Consider the following 12,611-nt stretch of genomic DNA (forward strand, 5'->3'; position numbering starts at 1 on the left):
ACAGTTGGTTAATATCAATAAATAAAATTAGATTTATTGGTTTAAACTAAATTTTTTAAAATTTATACTAATTTAAAATTAGAAACTAGTTTACACACTAATTTTGATAGCTAAAGTTTTGGTGGCTAATGTTATAGATTAATTTAGATTCTAATTCATATATCAATTGTAATTTGAGTGTTACTTCCTTTATCACCACACCGAATTCCCTGCACATCCCCAACTTTTCTTATTTCCAAAACTAATCTTATGTAAATATTTATTTTTTTTACTATTACCTATTTTAATCTAAAACCCTAATCCCATTTCCATTCTTTTTTTATTGGGATAATGATAGTTTGATAACTCTTTTTAAACAACCTTCCTTTTGATAACATAATACATGTCATCATTTTATTGGTCTGTTTGAATTTATGTTTAAAAAAATATTTAAAACAAACCAATCATAAACTGTCAGTATACGTTGTCAAAAAAAATTGTTAAAGAGACTTTTTCCTTTTCATTGCTGTAGTACCCCTACATCCCACACCCTCACATAACCTTCATTTCTTCTTTTCACTGTCTTCTTCCTCGTCTATTTTCTTGCTTCCATCGTCACTTACTCATGTGATAGGTTTGTTTATGCTCTATATAGCAAATGTTAATTAGGTGGTTAGTACTTGTTGATCACTGTAGCTATAAAAAAACGAGTAGGCTTGCGGCGATGCTTCTCTTAGTGGTGAGGGAGAATAAGCGGACAAACCTCACTATGGCAGCACCTTTCTCGGCGACGCCTCTATTACCGGCAACTCTCGCGACATCAACGTACCCCGACCTCTCTACGAGTCTCTTCGTTAGGGGTGATGGGTGACGCCTCTATTAATGACGCTGGCATTGATTTCTGGGAATAGAAAATAAAGAGAATTGTTTAAAAAGGTTTGATAGTGTCTTTACCTTCAACAAGTACTTTTCTAAATGCAAATCCTTTTCTTGAAGTTTTTCAAAGACCTTTTCTTCTACATTTATTAGTGATAATGAATTTTATTCTAAGGTTTTAAAAAGGATGAGAAACTTATATATGTGAACCTAAAAATTCGAAGAAAAATACTTCTTACTAACCAAAAATATTTGGGGAGAAGCTACATCTTATATATAAAAACCTAAAAAGAAATTAAAAGAAAAATTTAATCTTCACTCTACAATAGAATCCAAGATTCAAACTCAAAGTTTGTTTAAGAACAAATACAATTTGGTATTAACCCTAAAAGACCATATTTGTAATTCTTGGTCTTCTTTAAACTTGTTAGCTGCAACAATCTTGTTCCACTCCTTTACAAGGTTGTAGGTGTCTGATTTCATACTCCACTTCTTCATTGACAGAGTATATTCTCTCAAAGAGGGGTCCAACACTGTCACTTCTAAACCAATAATTTTATCATTATTTTCTTTTTCTTCCAGTTTCATAATCTCATCTTTAGTGAGAAAATCACATTTGATTTTCTTTTTTGGAATTGATAATCGGTTATTGTTTGGCTTCACATCCGATGAGAAAAGTATCTTGTGCATCACAAATTTAAGATCATAGCCATTCAATTCAGTTACTCGATTCTTGAATTCCAATGACAAATATGATGATGGAGGTGTTGTACTTATCCCAACTACCCTTCGTCGTGGTGGAGGTTTTGGACCTACCACTTTTATCCTTGACGGTGGTGGTAGAGGTAAGGATGGACGTGATGGTGGAGGTGAAGATAGTTGTGGTGGTATAGTTGGAGGTGAAGATGGTGGTAGTGGTACAAGTGAAGCTAAAGATGGTGATGGTAGAGGTAAAGCTAAAGATGGTGATGGTGGTGGAGGTAAAGATGGTGGTGGTGGTAGAGATGTAGGTAACGATGATGATGGTGGTGGAGATGAAGATGAATATGAACATAAACATGATGAACTTTTCATAATTTTCCTCCGTTTTTTTATATTTGGCGCCCCGATTTCTCCTTTTGACATTTCTTCTCTTTGTCTACGTATAAAAAACATTTTAATTAATAATTATATTCATTCTAGTTATAATTTGCTATACAATTAGTTTTCACATTAATAAAAGTTATTTATAAAAAATAAAGCATCCTTTAACAAAATTCTAACTCAATGTATAAAATAAAATAAAATAAGAAATGAAATTTAGATTTTAGAACAACTAGAATAAAATTTAAGAAATCTAACAAAATTAATGAGATTTTACCAATTAAATTATGTTGTCATTATCTAAATAAAATGTGATGCATTTAAATTTATAAACTAATAGAAATCTAGCAAAATATTACTATATTAAAACTAATTAATCAAATTTAAAAAAAATAACTATAATTTAGTCAAATATAATATTTTCCTTTTATGATTGTTCAAATTAATTTACAAATTAATCCCGGTGTAAAAATCAAACAATTTTCCTGATACCAAATAAGCAAATCTCTATTCATCTTATCCTATCTATTTAAGTCATATTTAATTAAGGAATTATATAAATAATATATAGTAAATATTATTAAATGATTACAACTTGGAATTCATTGTACTATTATGTCAAATTAATTTTTTTCGTTAAAACATGTGAATGTAAGTTTTTCAAACAAATTCATAATAACTATCATATTATAATTATACATACATAGCTTATGTCATGTATTATTATTATTTTGACTAATGAAGGATTGGTTATTTCTTATAAATAATGTGTCTAAGGATTGAAGATGTGCTTATCCCTTAACTTTCATATAAAATTTTAAAAAAAAAAAATCTAAATGAAATTTGAATATATTTTGGTCATAAAATTATAAAAGGAATGGATATAGTAATTTGAATTCAATTATCTTAAATTTTAGTGACATATCAAACATGTTTTTCAATTAACCAAATTAGTAGAATGAAACATGTTTGGCATAAAAAAAAATGATATAATTGAGTTAAAAGAACTCCATTCATCTATTGAGTTTAAAGACTAAAATTTATCAAAGACAAATTTCAATTTCATATCAAAATTAAGGGATTAAAAATATATTGAACTCTTATTTTAATAACATTACACCAATTTGAAATAAGAATCTATATTTAGTTGTTTAAAATAATGATCCTTACATCAAAACAATGGGATAAAAAATATATCATTATATATTATACTAAAAATTAAAATAATAAATAAAGTGAATTTGAACATACCTTATTGGAACACCTCTTTGTGTATTATTCCTTTCTAAATGTGATTCATAACAATTTGAAAGTTGTAGGTGGTAATCCTCCAGTTGAAGCAATTCTTCTTTGGTGTAAAAGTGAGGAGCATCTTGAGATATTAGCCAATCCATCATAGAAGGTTGAAATGGCTTAGGACATAATCTATTAAGAGACTCTCTGTCAGTAATACTTGCAAGCAATTCTTTCAATGTTTTTAAGTTTCTCATTATGACAATCAAATGAATGGTGAAAACTTGAGAGTTGAAAGAGAATAAAAGTAATGCAAAAATAATAAGATGTAGAAATGATAGGGATTTTAAACACTAAAACAAAGATAGATCATAAAGATTAATGATAAAAAGATATCAATAAAAAAGAAAAGATAAAATAGATTTTGATAGATTTTATTTTGATATAAAAGATATAAAATAGATTTTGATACATTTCATTTAATTAGGTTATGCAAAAAAAAAAAACTAATTAATGAAATTTTAAAACTAATTAAGATGTGATGCATTTAAATTTATAAACTAATAGAAATCTAAAAGATATTACTATATTAAAACTAATTAATGAAATTTAAAAAAAAATAACTGTAATGTAGTTAAATATAATATCTTTGTATTATGATTGTTCAAAATAATTTATAAATTAATCAAGGTGTAAAAATCTAACAATTTTCGTGATATGAAATAAATTTAACTTTAAAAGAATTAATATATTTTAAGAAATCTAACAAAAATAATGAGTTAACTTATTAAATTTCGTTTCCATAATCCTGATGTATTTAAATTTAAACTATAATAAAAATCTAACGAGATATTATATTGTTAAATTAAAACTAATTTACCGAAATTTAAAAAACAACTATAATTTAGTCAACACAATATATTCTTATGATTGCTCTAACTATTTTACAAATCCTTTGTGAAAATCAAATCATTTTCATGATACTAAATCATCAAAGTATCAAATTATGATATCTTATCCTACTTGTATTTAATTAAAGGATTATATAAAGCATATGATTTTATTAAAAAAAATATAATTAAATTACTATAAGATAAAATACATTGACAAAGAAATAACTATAGAACATAAAAAAAAAATATCAAATAGCTTTTCTATATATTTTTTTTTTCGATTTTTAAAACAATAAAATTCTATTTCTTTTTCAAAACATGAATATAATTTCTTTCGTAAAAATCCTGATAATTATGTTATTATAATCACACGTCTTATGTCAATTATTCTATACTATTTCTTTAACCATTAACAAGTAATTCATTTTTCATTTTATGTATCATTCTTCTAAGCACATTGCTTCAATTTCTTAAAATGAACTATATTTAGTTGTTAAAAAAAGTTGATGTTGTAAAATTCCAATTTATTAGATTTACACTACTAAATGAATTATTACAATTAAGTAATATTTTAAGTTCGGCATTAAGTAATAGACTATATCATAAATATCTCTGAATTTCAACGATACATTTTTAAAATATATAATTTTTTTCAAGAAATAGAAGATTAATATAAACACAAAACGGTATACATATGCATCAACTATACTTTATCTAAGCATCAGCAGTCTTACCATTTCATAACCTTCCTACCTACATTATCCTTTTGTAATTATTTATAACAGACAATTACTTACCAAACACAAAAAAATAGGATAAGCTTATAGTATTTTATAGGTTTAAACCCTTTTTTATTCTGTAAGTTAAGTTCTGATGTTCAGTTTAGTCTCCGCTTTTAAAAATGTCAACCTTTAGTCCCTATGATATGAAAAATGTATCAAATCAGTTCTATTCGTTAACAAATCACAAGTTTTTCATTAAGTGATTAGTTGTTCATAACACCTTCTGTTGACAAATCACAAAATATTGGATAGCTAGGTACGAAAACTTGTGATTTATTGTTTAGATCACTAAGTGTGGTGAGAATATTTGTTGTAAACCAGAAGTGGTTGAACTCGGTCGAGTTGTGTTGACTAGGAAACCAAGAGTGGTTAAAATACTTATTGTAAACCATAAGTGGTGAGAATACTTGGTGAGATCTCAAAGAGGCAAAACTCGTGTAATCTAAAAATATTAGTGTCGCAACCGGAATCGCGACGGGACGACGACGATCCAAAAATAATTAATAAGTTTAGAAAAAGAGATTTTGGAGTCGCCACCATAGTTTATTCTGGAAAACTACAGAAAAACCATAAAATGATAAAGCACGGTCCACGAAAACTAAAGATTAGGTTCGGGAGTCCATTACGCGTGGGGAAGGTGTTAGCACCCCCACAACGCCTGCCCTGAGGCAGTACCTTTAACTAAATACGCGAATTTGATGTGGTTTGCAAAATGTTTAATTTCCCCTAAAAAATAAAACTCTAAAGAAAACAAAATATTTTTGTGTTTTTTGTGCCCGACAAGGATTGACCTTGCTCCTACGTACTCTTAGTTGGACTAAGAAATCATGGTTACGTAGTTCTTTAAAACCATTTGGAAAATTTGTTTGGAGAATTGTTTGGAAAATTTGTTTTAGAATTTGCTTGGAAAATTTGGATTTTTGGGAAAGTGAACCTGACAAGGACTGACCTCGCTCCTACGTATCTCCACTCTTGATGGAGAATCAAGGATCACGTAGTTCTCGCTAAAAGACGGTTCATTGGAAGATGTTTTTTAGTTTTTTGAAGATTTTATATTTGGCACGAGGCAGACAGAATGGTCGCACTCGTGCTTAAACCCTTTAAGACAATTTATGACCTTTTTTTTTAAGAGAGGAAGAAAAAGGTTTTCAGCACGAGGCAGACAGAATGGTCGCACTTGTGCTTAAACCTCTTAAAATAATTTATGATTTTCTAAAAGAAGAAGGAAAAGGTTTTTAGCACAAGGCAGACNACAGAATGGTCGCACTTGTGCTTAAACCTCTTAAAATAATTTATGATTTTCTAAAAGAAGAAGGAAAAGGTTTTTAGCACAAGGCAGACAGAATGATCGCACTTGTGCTTAAACCTTTTAAAACGATTTTTTTGTTGATTTTTTTTAGAGGAAGAAAAAGGTTTTTAGCACGAGGCAGACAGAATGGTCGCATTTGCGCTTAAACCTCTTAAAATGATTTATGATTTTCTAAAAGAAGAAGGAAAAGGTTTTTAGCACAAGGCAGACAGAATGGTCGCAATTGTGCTTAAACCTTTTAAAACGATTTTTTTGCTGATTTTTTTTGGGAAGAAAAAGGTTTTTAGCACGAGGCAGACAGAATGGTCGCACTTGCGCTTAAACCTCTTAAAATGATTTATGATTTTTTTTAAAAGGGGAAAAAAAAGGTTTTTAGCACAAGGCAGACAGAATGGTCGCACTTGTACTTAGACCTTTTAAAATAATTTTTGTTATTTTTTGAGTGTTTGTATATTCAAAAAGTAGATGGAGATTTAAAACAGAAAAAGAAAAAAGAAAAAAAAATAGAGAAATAAAAAATAAAAATAAATGAAATAAAAATAAGAAGATAAATAAATGAATAAGAATAACAAATAAAACAAAAAAGGATAAAAAAAATAAAGGATAAAAAAAAATAAATAAATAAAAGGTAAATAAAAACATATTTAAACCAACTTTAACTTAAAAAAACAAATTGGGCTAAGCCCGAGTAGAAAAGGATGGTAAAAGTGAAAAATAGGAGTGCGCGCGAAAATGAGAGTAGGGGGTGCGCAACAGCAAAGAGTAGGGGGTGCACTGCAGAAGAGGGTAGGGTGTAGAAGAAATACATTTTTTTGGTGTTGTCGGACCCAGTAATAGCCCAATATAAAAATCAGAAAGTGTGAATGGGAGATGGCAAAATGGAAGCAAAAGGGGTGCAGCAAAGATTATTTTGTTTTAATCAACAGATGGGCTCAAGCCCATTGCACATGCGATGTCAATTAGCAGAAACGGGGGTAGCGAGAGAAGGTTTTATATTATGTATTTTTTTTGAAAGCTGGAGGCCCATGGCCTTCGATCCTCAGCTAAGGAAACCCTTAGGGGGTTCTCCCACACTTCACCATTTCACACAAGTGAGACCCAAGGTCCTCTTTCCTGTGCAAGAAAACCCAGAGGCCCTCTCCTCTGCCGTTCAAGCACATGCGCCACCGCCCGCAAGGCCGGCCGTCGCAAGCCGCAAGATGGGCGTCACCATCGTCACTACCCCCGCTAGGGTCACCACCGTCAGGAGCTGCCGTCACAGGAATGCCCCAAGCCCTAAGATTGTGTCATCGCCTTCATCGCAAGCGCCGCCCCCTCCACCAGCTTCGCCGTTCAACGTCGACGCCGTCCTCGCCGGAGATGCTTCCTCACCGGCGCCGCTAGCGCCGTTCCCCTTCCTTCTCCGTTCGAGGGTTTCCTTTCTTCTTCCCTTTTTGGATGCGTAGAGACCCAAGGTCAGGTCAGTGCCATCTTTTGTCGCTGCAATCTCCCAACCCCGATCTCTTTTTCATTCGTTGACCATGACCATCAGTACCCTGCTGCTCTTGAAGGCGATACAATGCGCGAGATAAACCCAAAGGCAGTTGAATAGAAGCACCGTCTCCGGGTCTCAGAAGGAAACCGGAAGGGCATCACAAACGGCAGCAGGTTAGCCTTTCTACCTAAGGGAGCCACGGCTTGAAGCGTGTGATTCATGTGGCAGGGTTATGAGGATCAAGAAAAAGATCAAAGCCGCAAAGCTCAACCTTGAAGAGCCATGTTTATGAAACTGTTTATCTATTCTGTTAGATACAGATGAAGGATGATTTTGCATATTATCAATCAGATTGAAAGGAACTAAGGTTGGTTAGAGAGGAAAGCTTCTGTCTCGGTTTTTCGTTTGCTAGTTTTACATTTTTTAGAGCATTTTTCTGGGTGGAAACAAAAGGTACTGAGTCTTGATGTGGAGGGGTAGTACGTGCCTATGATTACTGTCGATTAAGGTTAATGAATTTTGCAGGCATTGAAACTGCGTTTTGGTGCAGTTTGCTTAACATAGAGTGCCACAAAGGAGACAACCGCAACTATATACATTTATCAACATCATTCATTCATACCTAAGCACATCATTCATATTGAGGCACATAGCAGAGGAGCATGTTTTCATATAGACCAAACCAATAGCTTAGACGAGAAAACTTACCTTCTTCACAGCTTCAAAAGAACTTTTCCTTTAGGTTCTAGTTCTGTTTGCTTTCTTTGATTGATCCTTCTTTTTTATTATCCCACGTTTTTGCAGGTGCGAGGAGGTTGAATAGGGGGTTCACAGTTGACAACCAAGATGAAGGCAAATGACTCCCTTTCTCTCTGGCCGTGAAGTCCTTTGCTCTTTCGTTCTCATGGTTGATGTGGAGTGAGATGTGAATAATGCTCTTTTCCTTCTCTGTTTTATCTCCTTTGTCGCCAACGCTTGAGAAATTGATTTTTCCTTGTTTTCTTCTTTCTGCGATTGTGGATTTGTTGGATACCTTCTTGTAGATGAATGGCAGCTGCCACCACAGATGATGGACGAAGGTCGAAGATGACGGTAAATAGAGATTGCTTATTTTGCCGAGGAGGTTAGACGCAACCAGCGGAAACAAGAAGGTCAAGTTGAAGTTGGGTGGGAGAAAAAAAATGGTTTCCTCGTGGTCCTTTGATGGATCAAGAAATGTCTTTTTGTTTTGTGAATCTTCAATCCCTGGTAGCTTGAGAGTGGTGTCTCTGTCCGGGAGGACGGTGTTGCCTCTTGTTTCCCTTTTCTTTCCAAAAGATATTGAAGCCCTTTGATACCCACCAGACGCTCTTCCCTGTTGCACTGCCTTGGAAGATCAGAGCATATCCTCCTTCTTCCGATTTCATCCTTGTCCTTTTTCATTTTTTATGTTTCAATGGGATCAATTGGCCAAAGCAAATTAGAGATCCTTTCCCTTTTGACATAAGCTTCAGTTTCTGCGGCCAAACCTTTTTTCTGTTACATTTTCAGCATTCTTCGTAACGTTGTAACCTGTAAGCATTGCTGCCTACTGCCTTGTGTTAAAGAAGCTTAATTGACTTTGTTGATTTTTTGTTATTTTTCGTTTCAATTCCATTCGATGGCGAAAACAACTCATACGTACACTGTGAGCATCATGTTGCAGGGGAACAATGTTGCAGGGGAACAATGTTGCAGGATCAAAATGGAAAGCCTAATTTGTATTTGCGTAGGCTAAGGATTAAGAATGGGAAGTCTGCCATACCCTTTTTCTTTTTTTTCTTTTTTTTTTCTTTTCTTTTTTTCATTTTCTCTTCTTTTTTTTATCTTTTCTTCTTCTTTTTTTAATATCTTTTGAACATAAGAAACAAAATTAAAAGGGAAACTTTTAAAATAAATAAGACATAAAAGAAGAAGAAAGAAAATAAAACAAGAGGAAAGAAAATAAAAATTAACCGGAGAGAAAATAAAACGAAAAAAATAAAACGAAAAAAAAGAAGGTAAAAACAGAAGATTAAAATATTTGAAAAAAGGTAAAGAAAAATAGTTTTTTTTTTTAAAAAAAAAAATTTATGAGTTTTTTTTTTCTTTTTATTTTGTTACTTTTTTTTAAAAAACTTTTAGATTATCCGGACGAAATTGGATATTGATAATTAGTAGAACTCCTTAAAAATTCTTAAGGGAGAACTAAATATAGCTTAAATTGAGTGAACTAGTATAAAAATGTATGGTTTGTTGTTTTTCTATTCAAATGTTTTTCATTTACTTCTCATAAAAACCAACATTTAAACATCTTACAATTCATATACATCTCTTTACAGACGCTGCTTTGGAAAAAGAATTTCAAAACTACTATTCATTCCTCTATTAGATGTTACTTTCTAAAAAGAATTTGGTTAAATATATGTTTTAGTCCTTATATTTGTTTTTCATTCTCAATTAGGTCCTCATGTTTTTTTGTCCCAATTGCATCCTAATATTTGTAATTTGAGACAATTAAGCCCTCTCCGTTTTTTTTGTCCCAATTGAATCCTAATATTTGTAAATTTGAGACAATTAAGCCCTCTCAATTGGCCTACGACGTTAGTTCCAGTTAACGGAGAGGGCTTAATTGTCTCAAATTTACAAATATTAGGATGCAATTGGGACAAAAAAAAACATGAGAACCTAATTGAGAATGGGGAACAAATATGAGGACTAAAACATATATTTAACCAAAGAATTTCAAAAACATTGTTCACCCTTTTAGTATTTTTCTTGTAATAATAAGGGTTAAATATGCTTTTAGTCCCTCAACTATCAAGTGATTTTATTTTTCATCCCTCTTTCAAACTTTGGTACACTTTGATCTTTGTCCTTAAGGAAACTATAATTTTTTGTCCTCCAAAATCAATGCCGTTAAAATTAGGTTGAGTTGGCTAAAGGATTGCCACATCATTTTTTCTTTTTTCGACATTAAGTCAATCTCTCCCTGCTTCTCTCCCTCCCTCTCCCTCTATCTCCTTCCTTGCATCTTTGGATGAACTCGTGAAAGGTTTCTTTCTAATAGCCAAAGAAATGAAACTTCCTGCTAAATTCACTCTTATATGCATATATTCCATTCCAACTGCGAAAGAAAAAGAATACGGTGATATGAAAACTAGGCAAGGACCCAGGTTTAGCTTTAGGTTAAAATGCTATAAGGCATCCAAAAGACGCAAGTTTTTCTTACGAGGAAGCTAGCAAAGGGAGAAGGTGCACTATGCACCAAAACACAACGAAAACTCATTTTAATCGGTTCAAACAAAAGATAATACAACAAAGACTACTTTAATCGGAGTAAAAGTAAGTTTAAATGGTTCAAAAAAGATAAAACACACCTAGAAATGTAATGTCGCGGAGCACAAAGGCGATGGAAGACGATGAAGTGCGCATAACTGCTACTTCGTAATGTCTTATTTAACAGGAAATAAGACGTCGGTTGCCCCAGATACCGATGTCTATTCTCGAATATACGTCGGGGACCCCACTAATGTGGCGTCCATTCGATTTAAAAATTAATATTTGTGGTATATATACTTGTCGGTTGTAGGGGGAGCTGATGTCTACAATCACATATAGATGTCGGGGTGGCAGGATCAAACGTCTAGATGGCGAAAAAAAATAACTTTTCACCTACCTGTCAGACATATAGACGTCGGTCGGAGGGCTCTGACGTCTATAATATTATAGATGTCGGTGACCCTCCTAACAGATGCGTATATGGTAAGAAAGACTGACTATTCACCTACCTATCAAGCCTATAGACATCGGTTATAGACGTCGGGAACCCTCTTAACTAATGTCTATATTGGCAACTTATTTACGAAAATGCCACCGGTTATTAATTTACGTCAAACCCCACTTAACTAACGTCTATGGGGTGACATTAAAAGCCAATTTTGTACTAATGTTAACCTGTCGCTTCCTGACATTATTGGTTACAATTTAATTTGAACAGGTACTGGTCCCATAATTTGAACTACAAGAGCTGCAATTCTGCATACAAAAGCTTAATGTAATAAAAGTAATGCTACAGATCATATATGTTGCTTCAATTGGGATTGTGCAACCATGAAGCAAGGTGCATTATCTCAGTGGTTGACTCACTTCATATACAAAAACTATATATATATATATATATATATATATTTGTGTGTGTGTCTGTGAGAATACCCATTCAATAAATTTAATGTCCAATTTTTTATTTTACACCTCATTCATCCTCACGCAGCCACGAAATCACAAAAACTGGACACCTCATTATGTTTTGTCCAAAGTGGCAACTGCACCGTTAAAATTTTGTCATAGTAACAAAAAAGGACTAATTTGACCCATTTTTTCACAAGTTGGGATCATTTTAAATTTTAATATAAATAGTTCAATAAATAATTAACTTTAAAATTTGATGCAGCAATTTCCATTTTAAAAATTCAATAATTCAGTTTGTTTGCTTCAATTTGTCTTCCACCTGCATTCACCCAAACCTCTTTACACAATAGTGAAGGGAAAAGGTGACATACAAATCATTAGCACAGTAGACAATCTTGCAACAACTACCACAAACAAACTTCAATAGCTTTACACATATTATGAACAAGCATTCGACTACAAAACTAGTCTAATTCAAGTTCAAATGGAAATTGGGAATTGAAAAATAAAAATAAAAATGGAAAATTAAAATTGATGGAATAAAATAAAATAAAATAAAGTCAAAATCAATCAAGAATCACACAATAAGAATAGCTTAAACCGTGAGTACTCGGCAACGACGCCAAAAACTTGTTGGGGCAAATCGGCAAGTTTACTGAGTCGCACAAGTAATATAAAATGGTAAGACCAAGTATCGTATTCTAGAGGACTCTCGGCGCTGAACAGTTGTGTGAAAGCAAGATTAATTAAGACTTAAAAATAAAAGAGATCAAGGATTGTATTGTAAAAGAATA

General features: G+C 32.4%; 1 protein-coding gene across 1 annotated transcript; it reads right to left on the reverse strand.

Annotated features, from left to right (window-relative positions):
• Window positions 1–1,200: 1,200 nt before the first annotated feature.
• On the reverse strand, window positions 1,201–3,428 carry LOC111241122 (wiskott-Aldrich syndrome protein family member 2-like). The gene is made up of 2 exons (XM_022777926.1): window positions 3,190–3,428; window positions 1,201–1,993 (listed from the first exon to the last, which is right to left on the reverse strand). Exons 1-2 carry the CDS (start codon window positions 3,426–3,428, stop codon window positions 1,201–1,203), a joined length of 1,032 nt encoding a protein of 343 aa, XP_022633647.1.
• Window positions 3,429–12,611: the final 9,183 nt, after the last annotated feature.

This window comes from Vigna radiata, unplaced genomic scaffold, assembly GCF_000741045.1.
Source record: "Vigna radiata var. radiata cultivar VC1973A unplaced genomic scaffold, Vradiata_ver6 scaffold_294, whole genome shotgun sequence".
NCBI lineage: Eukaryota > Viridiplantae > Streptophyta > Magnoliopsida > Fabales > Fabaceae > Vigna > Vigna radiata.